Source organism: Tribolium madens, unplaced genomic scaffold (genome assembly GCF_015345945.1).
Source record: "Tribolium madens isolate multiple individuals breed KSU strain unplaced genomic scaffold, Tmad_KSU_1.1 Scaffold_1;HRSCAF=32;Tcas5.2_LG8, whole genome shotgun sequence".
Classification (NCBI taxonomy): Eukaryota; Metazoa; Arthropoda; class Insecta; order Coleoptera; family Tenebrionidae; genus Tribolium; species Tribolium madens.
The window spans coordinates 7,018,976-7,031,350 of NW_025400984.1; the positions used below are offsets into that span (position 1 = coordinate 7,018,976).

The following is a 12,375-nucleotide window of genomic DNA, read 5'->3' on the forward strand; positions in this document are numbered from 1 at the left end:
AAGCGCAAAGCACGACGGCCACCGCAAGGAGCATCGCGCACGTATGGGAATCCGGGCCGACGGCTGAGGTTTTATGGCCTGCACGCCCACCACCGAAATCGCCGCCGATGCTTGCGGAAACTTCTGCTGCACTTGGGAAACTGGGGCGAAGCGGCGCGGCGCGCCGACCTCCCGATTGTTGTTACGGTTATTATGTCATAGGATCCCGCACACGGTGACTTTTTAATTGCGCAGTGGCCCACATCGATGCCCATGTCACCTTGGCCGCGACGCCCAGAAGCACTTTCCCCTGTGACACACTTACAGGATGTGATTATTGAAAGCGAAACGATGATCTCGAGCCGGGTCAACGCCAAAACCAGAGACACAAGACGGCGATCGAAAGTTATACAGGGTGTGTCAAAAATCACGAGCCTTTACTTTCTACACACGTTACTTCCTTAAAGCTTACACTAAGCAAAGAAATAATTCACATGTTTAGAAAAAAAAGGAGGTGTTTCACCTCTTGAAAACCATATTCATTGTTAACTTGTCAAACGATTTTGGCTTTGTTCTCTCTGAAATCGTGGTACAGTGGTGTGATTAAAGATATATATATAAATTTTACTGCGTCTTTGGATTACTCATGTGGTTTTTAGACACTTTTCATCAGCCTTCCCTACACCTAAGTTTAATCATTTTGCAAAATTTTTACTTTTTCGATTTTTTTTAGATTTGAACCTTTTTATTCAAAAATCTCTGAAAAAATGTTAGTAAAGATCCTCCTTCAAAATAAATTAGGTCGTTTCATTTAGAAAAATTGAGTTAAGAGTATTTGAAGTTTCCCAAACGTAACCATACATTTTGAGGGTTCGTTAATTATTTTTGCGATTATGAATTCGCCAAAAGAAAGATCTAATACTTTTCTTTCATATGCTCAAATACGATTTCAAAATAATTAAAAATGATAAAGTTATCGATTTTTGAAGACGAAGGTGTAAATCCAAAAATTGCAAAAAAGTCTAAACATTTCGAAAATGATTAAACTACAGATACCTAAAGACTAAAGTATACCATAGGTCTCCGTAGGTTAAACTTAGAGGGAAGACATCAACTTTTTCATCAGAAAACTCATTCAAAGTCATAAGTAATCTAAAATTGCAATAAAAAACATAGTTTTCTATCTATTGAAACCTACTTTCGGTATAATCAAATGTGCCGCCATCTTGAAAATATTTTCATAGATCAGGATCGAAGCCACTAAGGCTATAATAAAATTTTAAAAAAATATAATTGTTACAAACTCCTGATGCTTCTAATATGGGTTTTAGCCAAAACAGTCTGTATAATTACATATCATAGCTATTAGGCTTAATATAAAATCTAGCTAAAACATAAAAATCCGCAGTATTTTGTATCTGTTGATGATGCTCATTTACCTAACCATTTCTTAGATGTTAGATGATAACAGAAATATTGAAAAAATATTTTTTAACCAATATTAGCAATCATTCGGTAAATCTAATTACATCAGTCTATAGACAATATTTTGTATCCAAGTTGTATTGTAACATATTAACGGCCCTTTGAAAGCAAACATTTTTCTGGTTTGCAGATTTTAGCAAGATTGTCTTGTGTTAATTTTTCCAAGTCCTAAGTTTAATTTTTGGAGAAAAAATGCTTCCTTAACTGTGATGAAATGTTTTTGTTACAGTAAGTTTTCCGAAATGCTGAATAAATACAATAAAAGAACGTGGAACAAAGAGCCGAATTATAATATTATTCGGCGGTGAAAATGTAATCCGTGACTTATGGCGCAGTCTGTATATCTTAATCTCCACCGCACTTCCTGCTTTTCTTTCCTTTCCCCGATTCTCTCGCATTAACACCGATTCGATCACACATCTAGCACAGCCCATCTCGCCCACGATTCGAATGAGATCTTATTAAAATTTTTATTTTTTACCTCGTTAAACGACCACCAAAAATTCTTAAAGCGAAACTTAGTGCGAGAAGACAAGAGGGCGTATGACCAGCATTCAGAGAATCCAGTCGTGCCTTGCATTGTTTCGACGAAATCGATTTCGAGAGCGGAACCAAATGACTTGCAGTTTCAATCTTCGACACCACATACAAATAACTAATATTTCATTAAAGCTTGATTTAGTGCTTTAATTTTACACACAACACTAGGATTACTCTATCCGATATCTATCAATGACATGTTTTTAGATCACTTCCCCCTTTGGAACAAAATCAGCAAAACATTCAAAATTAAATGTATTTTGTAAAAGGAAGAGGTGACATCACAAATGGTGGTTACCTAATTTTATTATAACGACAACAACTTTCTTCGTTTAATTTATTTGTTTAAAAATAATTTTGTTATTTTTTATTTGATGTGATGTGGAAAGTGGACACACTCTGTAACAGACATAATTCCTGTTTTAAACTGAATTTGAAACATATTTTTTCTCGCAGACTTCACAGTAATTTAACATTGGTGGCTTCGCTAATTTAATAGGACTTTAACTGCAGTTTAGGAATAACGAAAATTTATTGCTGCAGTAATCTTATTTTAGTATTTTACTGCCGAGTCACAAACATCAAACATTTTGTTTGATGTAGAGTTCGCCAGGTAAAATCTACGTCATGCAGTTTAAAAACCAAAACCATTATTATTGAATTTCAGAATCTAATCAGAAATAAAAAGGTTTTTTTTTGAGTTTTCCATGCATTTATTAACAAATTGACTATTTACCAGTTAGTCTTGTTTTTCGGTTTATTTTTTTCTGTGACCGAATAAAAGCTTGTTTTACAAGCGAACAAAGCTGCGTAAATTCATTGCTGACGTGTCGATACGAATTAACACTAATTTTTATTTGAAACTTATTGTTTGTCGACAATAATTTCTGGGTCAAAAAAACAAGTAAAACCCAGAAATGGTAATTATAGGCAATTAAAATCAAAACTAGGTGAAAAGAGTGGTAAAGTACCAGATGCTCAATGAGGATAATGAATGCTATAAGATTATAGAAAAATCAATACTTATTTAAATAAATAAAAAAAATCTACAAAAATTTAGATTATACACCTAGTAATTAGCCACCACGTTTTCAATAAAACAGAATCTGCATGTGTATTAAATATTTTTGTATTTATCATTCGCTTATTGGGAACAAATGTTATTTATTTTTAATTAATAATTTAAAATATGAAACAGTGGAGTAGTTAATTACACTTCCAGCTGCATGCTTTTGCATTCGATTCATATACCTGACGTGGTGGAAATTGGAAAGCAATTTTAAAAAGTTAATAAAAATGTTTTGCAGGTAATTAACAAAAAAATTGAATTGATTCACGCGCACAAAAATTACAACAAATAATTCTATTTGACTAACGATGAATATGTTTCCCTTTGATTTATTTATTTTTTAGTCAATAAATGCATCACTGTGATAAAAAGTGTTTTAATTGATTAGCTACAATACAAACATAAAAATGTATGTTTGCAATACCTTTCGTTAAAGTTAGATTGTGCTTTGGTCACAGAGTATTTGAAGTCCTTTTAAAAAGCTTTTTGCTTCGTTTACCAAAAAATGCACAGTGAGAAAGGTAAATTTTTATACAGTGCGATCAAAAAGTCTTTCTATCAAGTAGGCGTCCTAGTTGAGGACGTATGTTGCATGGCAGTTCGTATGTTATCTAGATGTCAAAAAATTATTTTATAAAAATTAAAACATTGAGCTAATTAAATTGAATTATTCTCTAAAACGTCTCAAAACAAACTAAAATAAGAGTTTGTTGGTGTTTATTCATCAAAATCGTTCACCACGGTTTCCTGTCATAATTTACATAAAAAATATTTTGACATTTCTCATTTGTCATTATGACATTTTATCTTCCACAGACTTACGTTTTAAATTTGCTTGATAGACAGACTTTTTGTCGCACTGTATAATAAATTACAGGTAGAATTAAATTGTCTTACATACAGGGTGTTAACAAAAGATTGTAAAATATTGCAGGAGGTAATAGTATGGACCAAAACAAACACAAAAGTCTTAATAAACAAAGTAATGGTTTCGAAGATATCAAAAATTATTAATTTTTTTAAACATTTATTTGCAGTCTGTTCAAACAAAAAGGAGAAGCTTCTAGTAAAAATTCTAAAAATTTTCACATTCGATGTCTCCAAAACCGTTACTTTGCGGACCCATGTTTATTAAGACTTTTTTGTTTATTTCGGTCCTCCTTAAATATTTCATTATCTTTTTCTAACACTCTGTATAATTTGTGCAAAACTCTTTTCTAAAATCCAAAAAAACTCAAAGCATCTATTAATTATATAAGGACCAGAAAAAGTCAAGTTGCTCATTGATGAATTAATCCAGATCTTAAAATAAGTGTTAAAAACAAAGTGTTGTTGCAGCTTAATAAAGTCTATTGAAACATTGTGGCACAAAAAGCTTGTTCAGCAAGGCACTTGAATACTGACGAGATCGCCAGACTTGTAACGCTGCAATGTTATTACCACAAACGTCTTGCTTTGTTTTCCAAGCGTGCGAAAAATCGAAAACCGTTTCATTGTTCAATGAATAATTTATTATAAAGTCATAATTTTATACAGAAAATGATTACATGTATAGTTTAATCATAATTATAATGTTGTACTAGATACTGTTAATATTTATTGCTTCCTATTTATAGACTAGTTATGCCGTTCTTCGGGAACGGGTGCGATGAGCCTTTGCAAACTGAGATACTCGTTCCCCGACCTGGGTCTGAGGGTGCAGCTTGGTGGCGGCGCTTCGTTGGAACTGTGTGAGGACAAGGACAGCGTTTCGAAGTAATCAGACATGTCGGAAGTACCACTACTGGTCGATCCCGACGGACAGACCGGAACCTCCGCTTCAGCACTGGCGGACTTTCCTTCAGCCTTATTAAATTGAAAGCTCAAATCCCGGAGCGGATCTGAAGATTTCGAACGTCGAGGTAAAGTGGAAACGGTGCATAATTGCGCCGCCTTGCGAGGTAACTCAAAGACTCCGGAATCGTTGGAACTCGACGAGTCCCGATTCGATTTGCACGGAACGGACAAGGACCTTCTCACAGCTACGGACTGGACGCAATGACACGGAGAAGTTTCAGTCTCTTCGCAGCGGCTGGAATCAGCCGAGTTTGATCGTCGTCGCTTCAAATCTAGATTATCAGTCGAGTCGAGGAGTTGTTTTCGTTGGTAAACATTAGCGTGGAGCATAGCCGAGCCCGAGGGCTTGTTGGAGCGGTCGAGGGCCGGCGCTAGATTAGGATTGCTGTTGGAGAGAGCCTTGCCGAGACGCTGCTTCACAGCGGGGGACATGGGGATGTAGCCGGGATGCGGCGCCGGCTTGCTGGCGGAGGGTTCCATCATGAGGTAGTCGTCTTGAGCGTGGCCACATTTGCTGCACAAAGCGCGCGCTTTTTCCACGATTTCTTTGCTGTTTTCGTATAGTTTGAGAGTTTGAGCAAATTCCATGTTTTCGTAATTGGAAGAAGTAGGAACAGTGGGGGCCGACATGGGCGTTATGTTGGCGTAGTTGGCAGCTGTGGGTTGATTGCGTTGACATTTTTTACTCCTGTCAACGGTGGCATAAAGGGCGTTTATGTCTTCATCTCCAGACCAGCACGACATGAGACGTTGACAAACGCATGGCCTTTCCGGTTCGGGCTGGCGGACGCGGATTATACAACCGCAGGGTTTGTGGACTGTGTCGAATAAACATTCTTTTAGTTTGCGAGGCGTGTCGTAATGCTCGTCCAATTTTGACTCCTGGAAAAAAACACAAATAATTCCGCCAAATTTGATTTCACTTACTTACCACAGGATATGGGATTTTGGGAATGTCATAATTGTCATAGCAGGATGGTGCCGGCGCTGGAGGTTTCTTACTGGGAGAAGTTAAAGGACCAGCATTTGGTTTCGGGGGCCTTGCTGGTGGTTTAGTAACCGCCTGACTCCAACCACTACTATCGGAACCACTACTAATCGAATGTCTGTCACAAGTGTGTTCCCAACAAGGCGTAGCCATTGTCACCGTCGCCGTTGATGATCTTGATAACGCCCCAAGCTTGCTGATACAACTCATACAACGCTCGATCGGGGGAACCCCCCAACCATCATTCGATATACTATCACCACAACCATAATTACTCTCCAAATCGGTGTAAGGAGAATCAGCACGTGATAAAATCGACGAATCACTCAATTCCATTGTGGCCCTACCGTCCGATCGCAAGGCAGGCCGTCGCGGACTATCCATAACTGAAACAAAAAGAACATCTCTTTCTGGATTCTTCAAATTTTAGTGATAAATTGAGATAAAACAAAGTCTCTAAATGATTTTTTAAATTCAATCAATAAATACCTGACATGTTTCTCGAGACAGGCCTCCTCCTGGACGAATGCAGTTGCCCAACAGCTGCGACTTTCAACGTGGACGTAATTTCCTCCCCCTGATCGGTAAGTAGCACGTGTAACCCTTCTCCTTTTCCACATCTCGAGCCGCCCTCGAAACAGAACCTCCCCTCAACCACCCCATACCTCCTTAAGTTACTAATCAGCCATTCGCCCGCAACTCGCGGCGGGACTCCAGTAGTCAAACAAAAACCTCGTTCTTGGACGTGAAGTCTTGCGGGACCTGGAGGTAATCGTGACTTTGCCGGAGTTGATGATACAAGAACGAGAAAATGCGGGCCGTCCCCTAAATGTGTGCTCAACTTGACTTGCCATTGCATCAAACGTTCCCTGTTATCGAAAGCCAGGACGACTACGACGTCCTGACAGAGAATGGCTACGGTGTTCGATTCTTTATCTAATGTGAATCCAGTTTCCAGACCCAAGAAATGCTGGAGGGAAAGCGAGGCTTTGGTCTGGCCTTGCTTGTAGCGATCCTTTGAATCGCGATAAAGTTGCAAGTGGAGGCAATCTGGAAAGAGAAAACAGAAATGATTCTTTTGAGAGTTTTTGATACGGATGAATAACTTAACATGAGATCATTATTATTTCATGCTGCAACTGCATTCGATTTCTCTTGGGAAACTCTCCCCAAAATAGTGCAAATATTAATCAAGCATAAATAATAAATACATGGAGGCCCATCACTTATTATTCATAGCACCAAATGCCTCCGGCGGCAAATTAACCAAACTTCGTTGTTGTATTTTATATTAGCCTGTTAACATGTAATATTGAAAAGATTACACAAAGTTTCACTCTGCTACAAACTGTTTACATTAAACTGTTCAATAATTCGCACCCATTCTGAAACTATTTCGAGGTGTTTCAAAGTAACAATTCTCCGCAAATCTCGCCAGCTGAAGAAACTTTCGCGAATACAGATAAGGAGTTGACACGAGACAACCGCTGTTAACACAGCGTGTTGCAAATAAAGATATCTTCTAGAGGTGACAAATACCGGAATCTACAAAAGCGGAAGAGATAAACGATGGAGTCGGCACCGGAACAAACAATGCCCATCATTTTTCTTTATTGCGTTGCCTTCAAACTAACAGATTTTAATGAAATCGCTCAGAAATAGACAATTTCAATTTCAGGACTCGGCTCATCAAAAAGTTAACGCAAGTTAAAGACCCTCCTGACGCAGAATAGCACAAAAATGTTTTCATCTCAACGTAAATTTGACATAATTAAATAAATTTTCATTACACAAAGCATAAACTCCTTCATCAGCATCATAAAAGGCTGATCTTTTAATTAGCTTCTCTCTGTATAATTCGGCTTTCACGAAACTGTGGCTAATTTTAGGTTGAGACACTTCGTACTTTCAAAATTTCGTCAGTATTTTTTAGAATTCTGATACACTACAATTAATAACAGCGTTAAAAGCAACGAAACGTTGGTATTATTGTTACTGGGAAGAGGTTGTGATTTCCAAAGCCATCAATGTTTTAGCCCTTAACCGGCTTTGTTCAGGTGTTGAGTGTTATTTTTTAGAGTGGTTCACCACGTAAGTTTAATTCGACTTTACCCCTAACCAAAACTTTAACAATAACGTGTAAATCCGGCCAGAGTAAGCGGTCCATGAAATTGCATGGGGTTCGGATGCCACTTCGCTAAGCATTTGGAGTTCATTCTTCGATCCAGCTGCAATCTTAACTTCCTTTCTCGTGTCAATTACAAAAACCACAGCTTCATTGTTGTTTTTCCTTAACTTATCGGCAAACAATGAGGCGAATTATTGCGTCCTTGCCTTCGGGATCCTGTTATTCCAGCTTATGATAATGCGAAAGAAGTTTGTGCCTCGTGGCTGGTCGTATCAACCCAACGCCACAGAGCGGATCTGCAGTCATCGATAAGGATTATAGCCGGGTTGATTCCAGTTGGTTTGAAAATATTCTACCCGAAAAATAGACCTCCTTTGAGAAAGGACTCGAGAGGCAAGTACTATCACGTACGATCACAATAAAAGCAAACCTTTTCAAGACGCGCAATCCGGAAGTTTATTATCCTAACCCCGGAAAGTTTAAGCCAGTTTTGTAGTCTATTAATAATAATGGGCTAGTAAATGCGGAAGTGAATTGTTTCAACCCCAACTGACTGATCCTATTAACAACGGTCGGCGTCATTTGTCAGTTTTTCATATCAGATGATAAATATCGCGCACGCTCCCCAATAATTTTCAAACACGTGCCGATTAGACCAATTTAATTTTTTCAGGGAGGAGTATTTAAATAAGCTGAACGGGTGAAATATTTCTATCTCTCTGCTAAACCTTAAACCGACCACCGCGCGGGATGACGCTCCACAAGATTGATGATTCCCACGGCTCGTATTAATGGTAACGCCATCTGTGCCTCACGTCATATTACTCAGTAATAAATTGATTACAAAACGAAAATATTGCATTTAACCACAGTCGAATTGTGATGATCAAAGCAAGGAGCCAACAGTTGAGTACTTAATATTATTTCGCAACTGGTGATATAATCGATTTTTCTCACCACCTGCTGATTTTTTTGTCATCAACCACTAGTAGAAAAATGAGTTTCACAAAGGAGAAATTCTAAACCAGTCCAATTCAATCAATTCAAGCAACTAGAATCTAGACAATTCAAAAAGCGCTCGGATTTTTTCTGGCAATATTTTCTTTCAACAGTCAAGTGTTGGAACCGATCCCCGTCTGCTTCGAACGGATCATTTGCCTTCCCTTATTTTATTGGGCGTGAAACCAATCGTATTTTTGCTCTCGAGGCCTTGTCAAACTCGGCTTTTCTATCGTTGTTATGTCGCTGAAAAAGCTCACAGTCCAGTTGCTGACCGCTGAAAACTTTGATGTCGAATTCTTTCTTGTACAAAGAAACGATTCTTTAATTATCCTTTGGTTTTCCGCAACAAACGGAATTTGAGTTGGATTCGTCGCAAGAGGCTGTCCTCGTAAAGAGAAGTAAATTACGCACCCTCCTCGGTTAATCTCCCCTTTCCTGGGCAGGATTACGTTGCCTGAACGTTTTATATTCGCTTTGTGGATGCGTATATCGCAGAATTGGGAAAAAGATGCAGGTTTAGGGTTCCATTGACCGCAAGTTGACATCAAAGAAATAAATTTCGAGATGGCCAGAAATAGAGAAAGTTTGGGTGTGTGGTCACGTGTCTTTGTTACTCTATTCAACTCACCGCAATAGTCTTATGAGACTAATAAAATGCAACACCAACTTGCCGAAGTTCAACAAAATCTACCTAATTGAAGCGATCCAACTTCAAAAGCGACCGGATCTCGATGGCGGCGTCTCTTTGAAACATCCTTTGGGTAAGTCGACACCAAACTGTTCTCAAATTATTGTTCCTGTTTATTCATCACCCAGACGGAAAACGACCCACACATTCACTAATTGAAAATTAACACCAAAACAAAAGCCATCCAACTATTTCACGCAAACTTTGCAAAAATATTAAACTGTCAAAGTCATAAACCTAAACCGAGCTAATGACGAAAGCTGCAATAATTTCTTATTGAAAACAGCAATTTAGGCTCTTTTGGGAGTTTACTAATTCGCATGTCATTAAAATACTTTGAATGCTGGTTCAAATAGCAGCTGTTGCTTTAGCAACTCCTTCAGTAACTACTCCTCTCAAATATCCTTTCTGAGTGTTTAAGTAATTAGTTTTATTTTGTGAAAAACATGTCTCAACTCGTCAAACTTGGTTGTAGAATAAGTAACTCCTTGTTACTCAAGTTTCACACTTTTTATTCTGCTACCAGAAGTGTATAAATAAGTAATTTTAGATAGAAACACTGCTGTAGAGACTCCAAAACGCAATTAGTGGCTGCAATATTTGCAAAGTTCAAATATTCAATTATTCAGTAACTTATAAAACGTTGCATTCAACCCGGGCTAATTGTTTTATATGCCAGTACATGCCGCATACAGCAGCACACTGTTACTGTTATAAAAAGAAATTGCTTTCCTAAAAATGTTAAAAGTTTTAAAACTTTTTGAATTTATTAATTTTCGTCCTGATCATAATTAACTGCAATAATTAGTATGATTTTATCTGGATATTGAATTTCAGTTATGTAAAACAGGTAACAAAAAGTAATAAAATCTAGTTGTTGATTTGGTAATAATAAGAGATCTCTTACATCCCGATCACATCAATATTTCATCGCTTTTTGAAAGCCCATCAAACATTCACGAGTGCACTGAAAGTGGTAACTAGATGTGCAAATTTCAAGTGAAATTTCATGTCTTGCCTGCCTTGTGGTATTGTCTGGATGTTCCCGAGTAATTGACGAAAAGGGAACGCTGCACAATCAGTGTAGAAGACAATGTTTATTTAGGACTACAAAATCCTTCGAGAACTTGTTTAGTTTTTCGTGTCGTGAATTCAACCGGAAGAGACGATAAATAAATAAATTTCACGCATCGACAAAATTGAGGGTTTTGAAATGATATTGCATTGCAGATTTTAATTTGACAAAATTTACATTAACGGTTATCGTAGGTACATAGTTAAACACTAAAATAGCTAATTAACAGCCTGTGTGGAGAAGAAATAATTCACACTGACCGATTCGTTATAATAAAACAATTATAAATTAACGATTGCGTACAATACGACTGGCTATTCACTTCATATCATCACAAACAAACATTGACATAGTAAACATTTAGCATTAATTACGAAATTGTCAAATGAGTCGAGCACCCAACGTCCCTACAATTAATTCAGTTATTTCAGCTGGCACTTCCGATTTTCTGATCGTCGTTTCCGGCGTGTTTTTACAGACTAGTAGATCAAAGTGCCATGTTTGATGTTTACCTACCCTAGTGGATAAACCAAAATTTTCTATATATTTTTCAGCGAATTCAATCTCTGACACAAATGACATACTAATAAAAGTTTTTTATTAAGCTCGCTAGTAATGATGCATTTCCAATAAGCTCGTATTAAAATGATAAAAAGCGACTCCATATTCGCTCCATTTGATAATAAAAAAACGAAAAAGATGAATGTTGTGGGTAGTGACTAGAAAATAGTTTCAGATTCAGAACTTCTAACCCGAAATAAAATGAATTATTGCAAAACACAAAAACCAGTTTTACGAAAACAGTAAATGTAAAATGGTTGTCACAACTTTTGTCATAAAATGTATTATTTCATTGATTGAAATGCGGCTTGTCTTTTTTTGTGTTACTTGAGTGAGTCAATATTCACCTTTTTGGTTACACAATTTAATTCCAGGCTTCAAAATAAATGTTTGCGGAAGATAAAAACTAACTGTTGGGGATAAAAAATCTGTTTGCAGTGTCACTGTATTTTGAACGTTGCTGTTTAATCAAATTCACCATCAAATCGTCTCGTTGTTTCGGATAATTTGTTTATTTATTTTTTATTCGATCAAATGAGATTAATCCGCGTTTCGCCGCATTGTAATTCAACCGGCAATCAAAGAACACAGTCTAATTATAAAAGCTTTGTCGAGTCGCAAGATTAAATGCGGCAATGTTAGTCGCTAACAAAAAGCTCGCGTTTAACGAGTATCACAGAATTGTTTTGCTGACCGGAACAATGGCGGGAAAAAGCCCTCATCCTTGCTACTCATATTGCATGATTATTTATCGGGGCCAGCGTTCTGATTTATTCGCGCCTCATTATATTCCGTTATCTTTATGCTGTAATTGCATTCCTGCAAAGAACGAATCGATCCGGAGCCGAAATTGACGCAATTAATTTAAAAGTTCCGAATAGTCCGGTGAAACTGTAAAAAGATCTCCTGATTGCGTTCATGATCCAACAATTTGGCAAAAATACGTGACTGAATCGAGCTTTTCAGCTCAATTATTAACAGTGTTCTTTGACAAACTTAACAAGAACAAAACCACGGAGAAATC

General features: G+C 37.4%; 1 protein-coding gene across 2 annotated transcripts in view; it reads right to left on the reverse strand.

The window, feature by feature from the left end:
• Window positions 1–4,560: 4,560 nt before the first annotated feature.
• The window catches only part of LOC123003667, a 98,712-nt gene continuing 90,897 nt past the window's right edge, over window positions 4,561–12,375 (reverse strand). For both annotated transcript variants that reach the window (XM_044396586.1, XM_044396587.1), the window contains 3 exons: window positions 6,387–6,947; window positions 5,841–6,283; window positions 4,561–5,791 (listed from right to left, as the gene is read on the reverse strand). In XM_044396586.1, coding sequence (XP_044252521.1) covers window positions 4,691–5,791; window positions 5,841–6,283; window positions 6,387–6,947 — 2,105 coding nt within the window. In that variant the 3' untranslated portion in view covers window positions 4,561–4,690. The remainder of the gene's footprint in view (window positions 5,792–5,840; window positions 6,284–6,386; window positions 6,948–12,375) is intronic.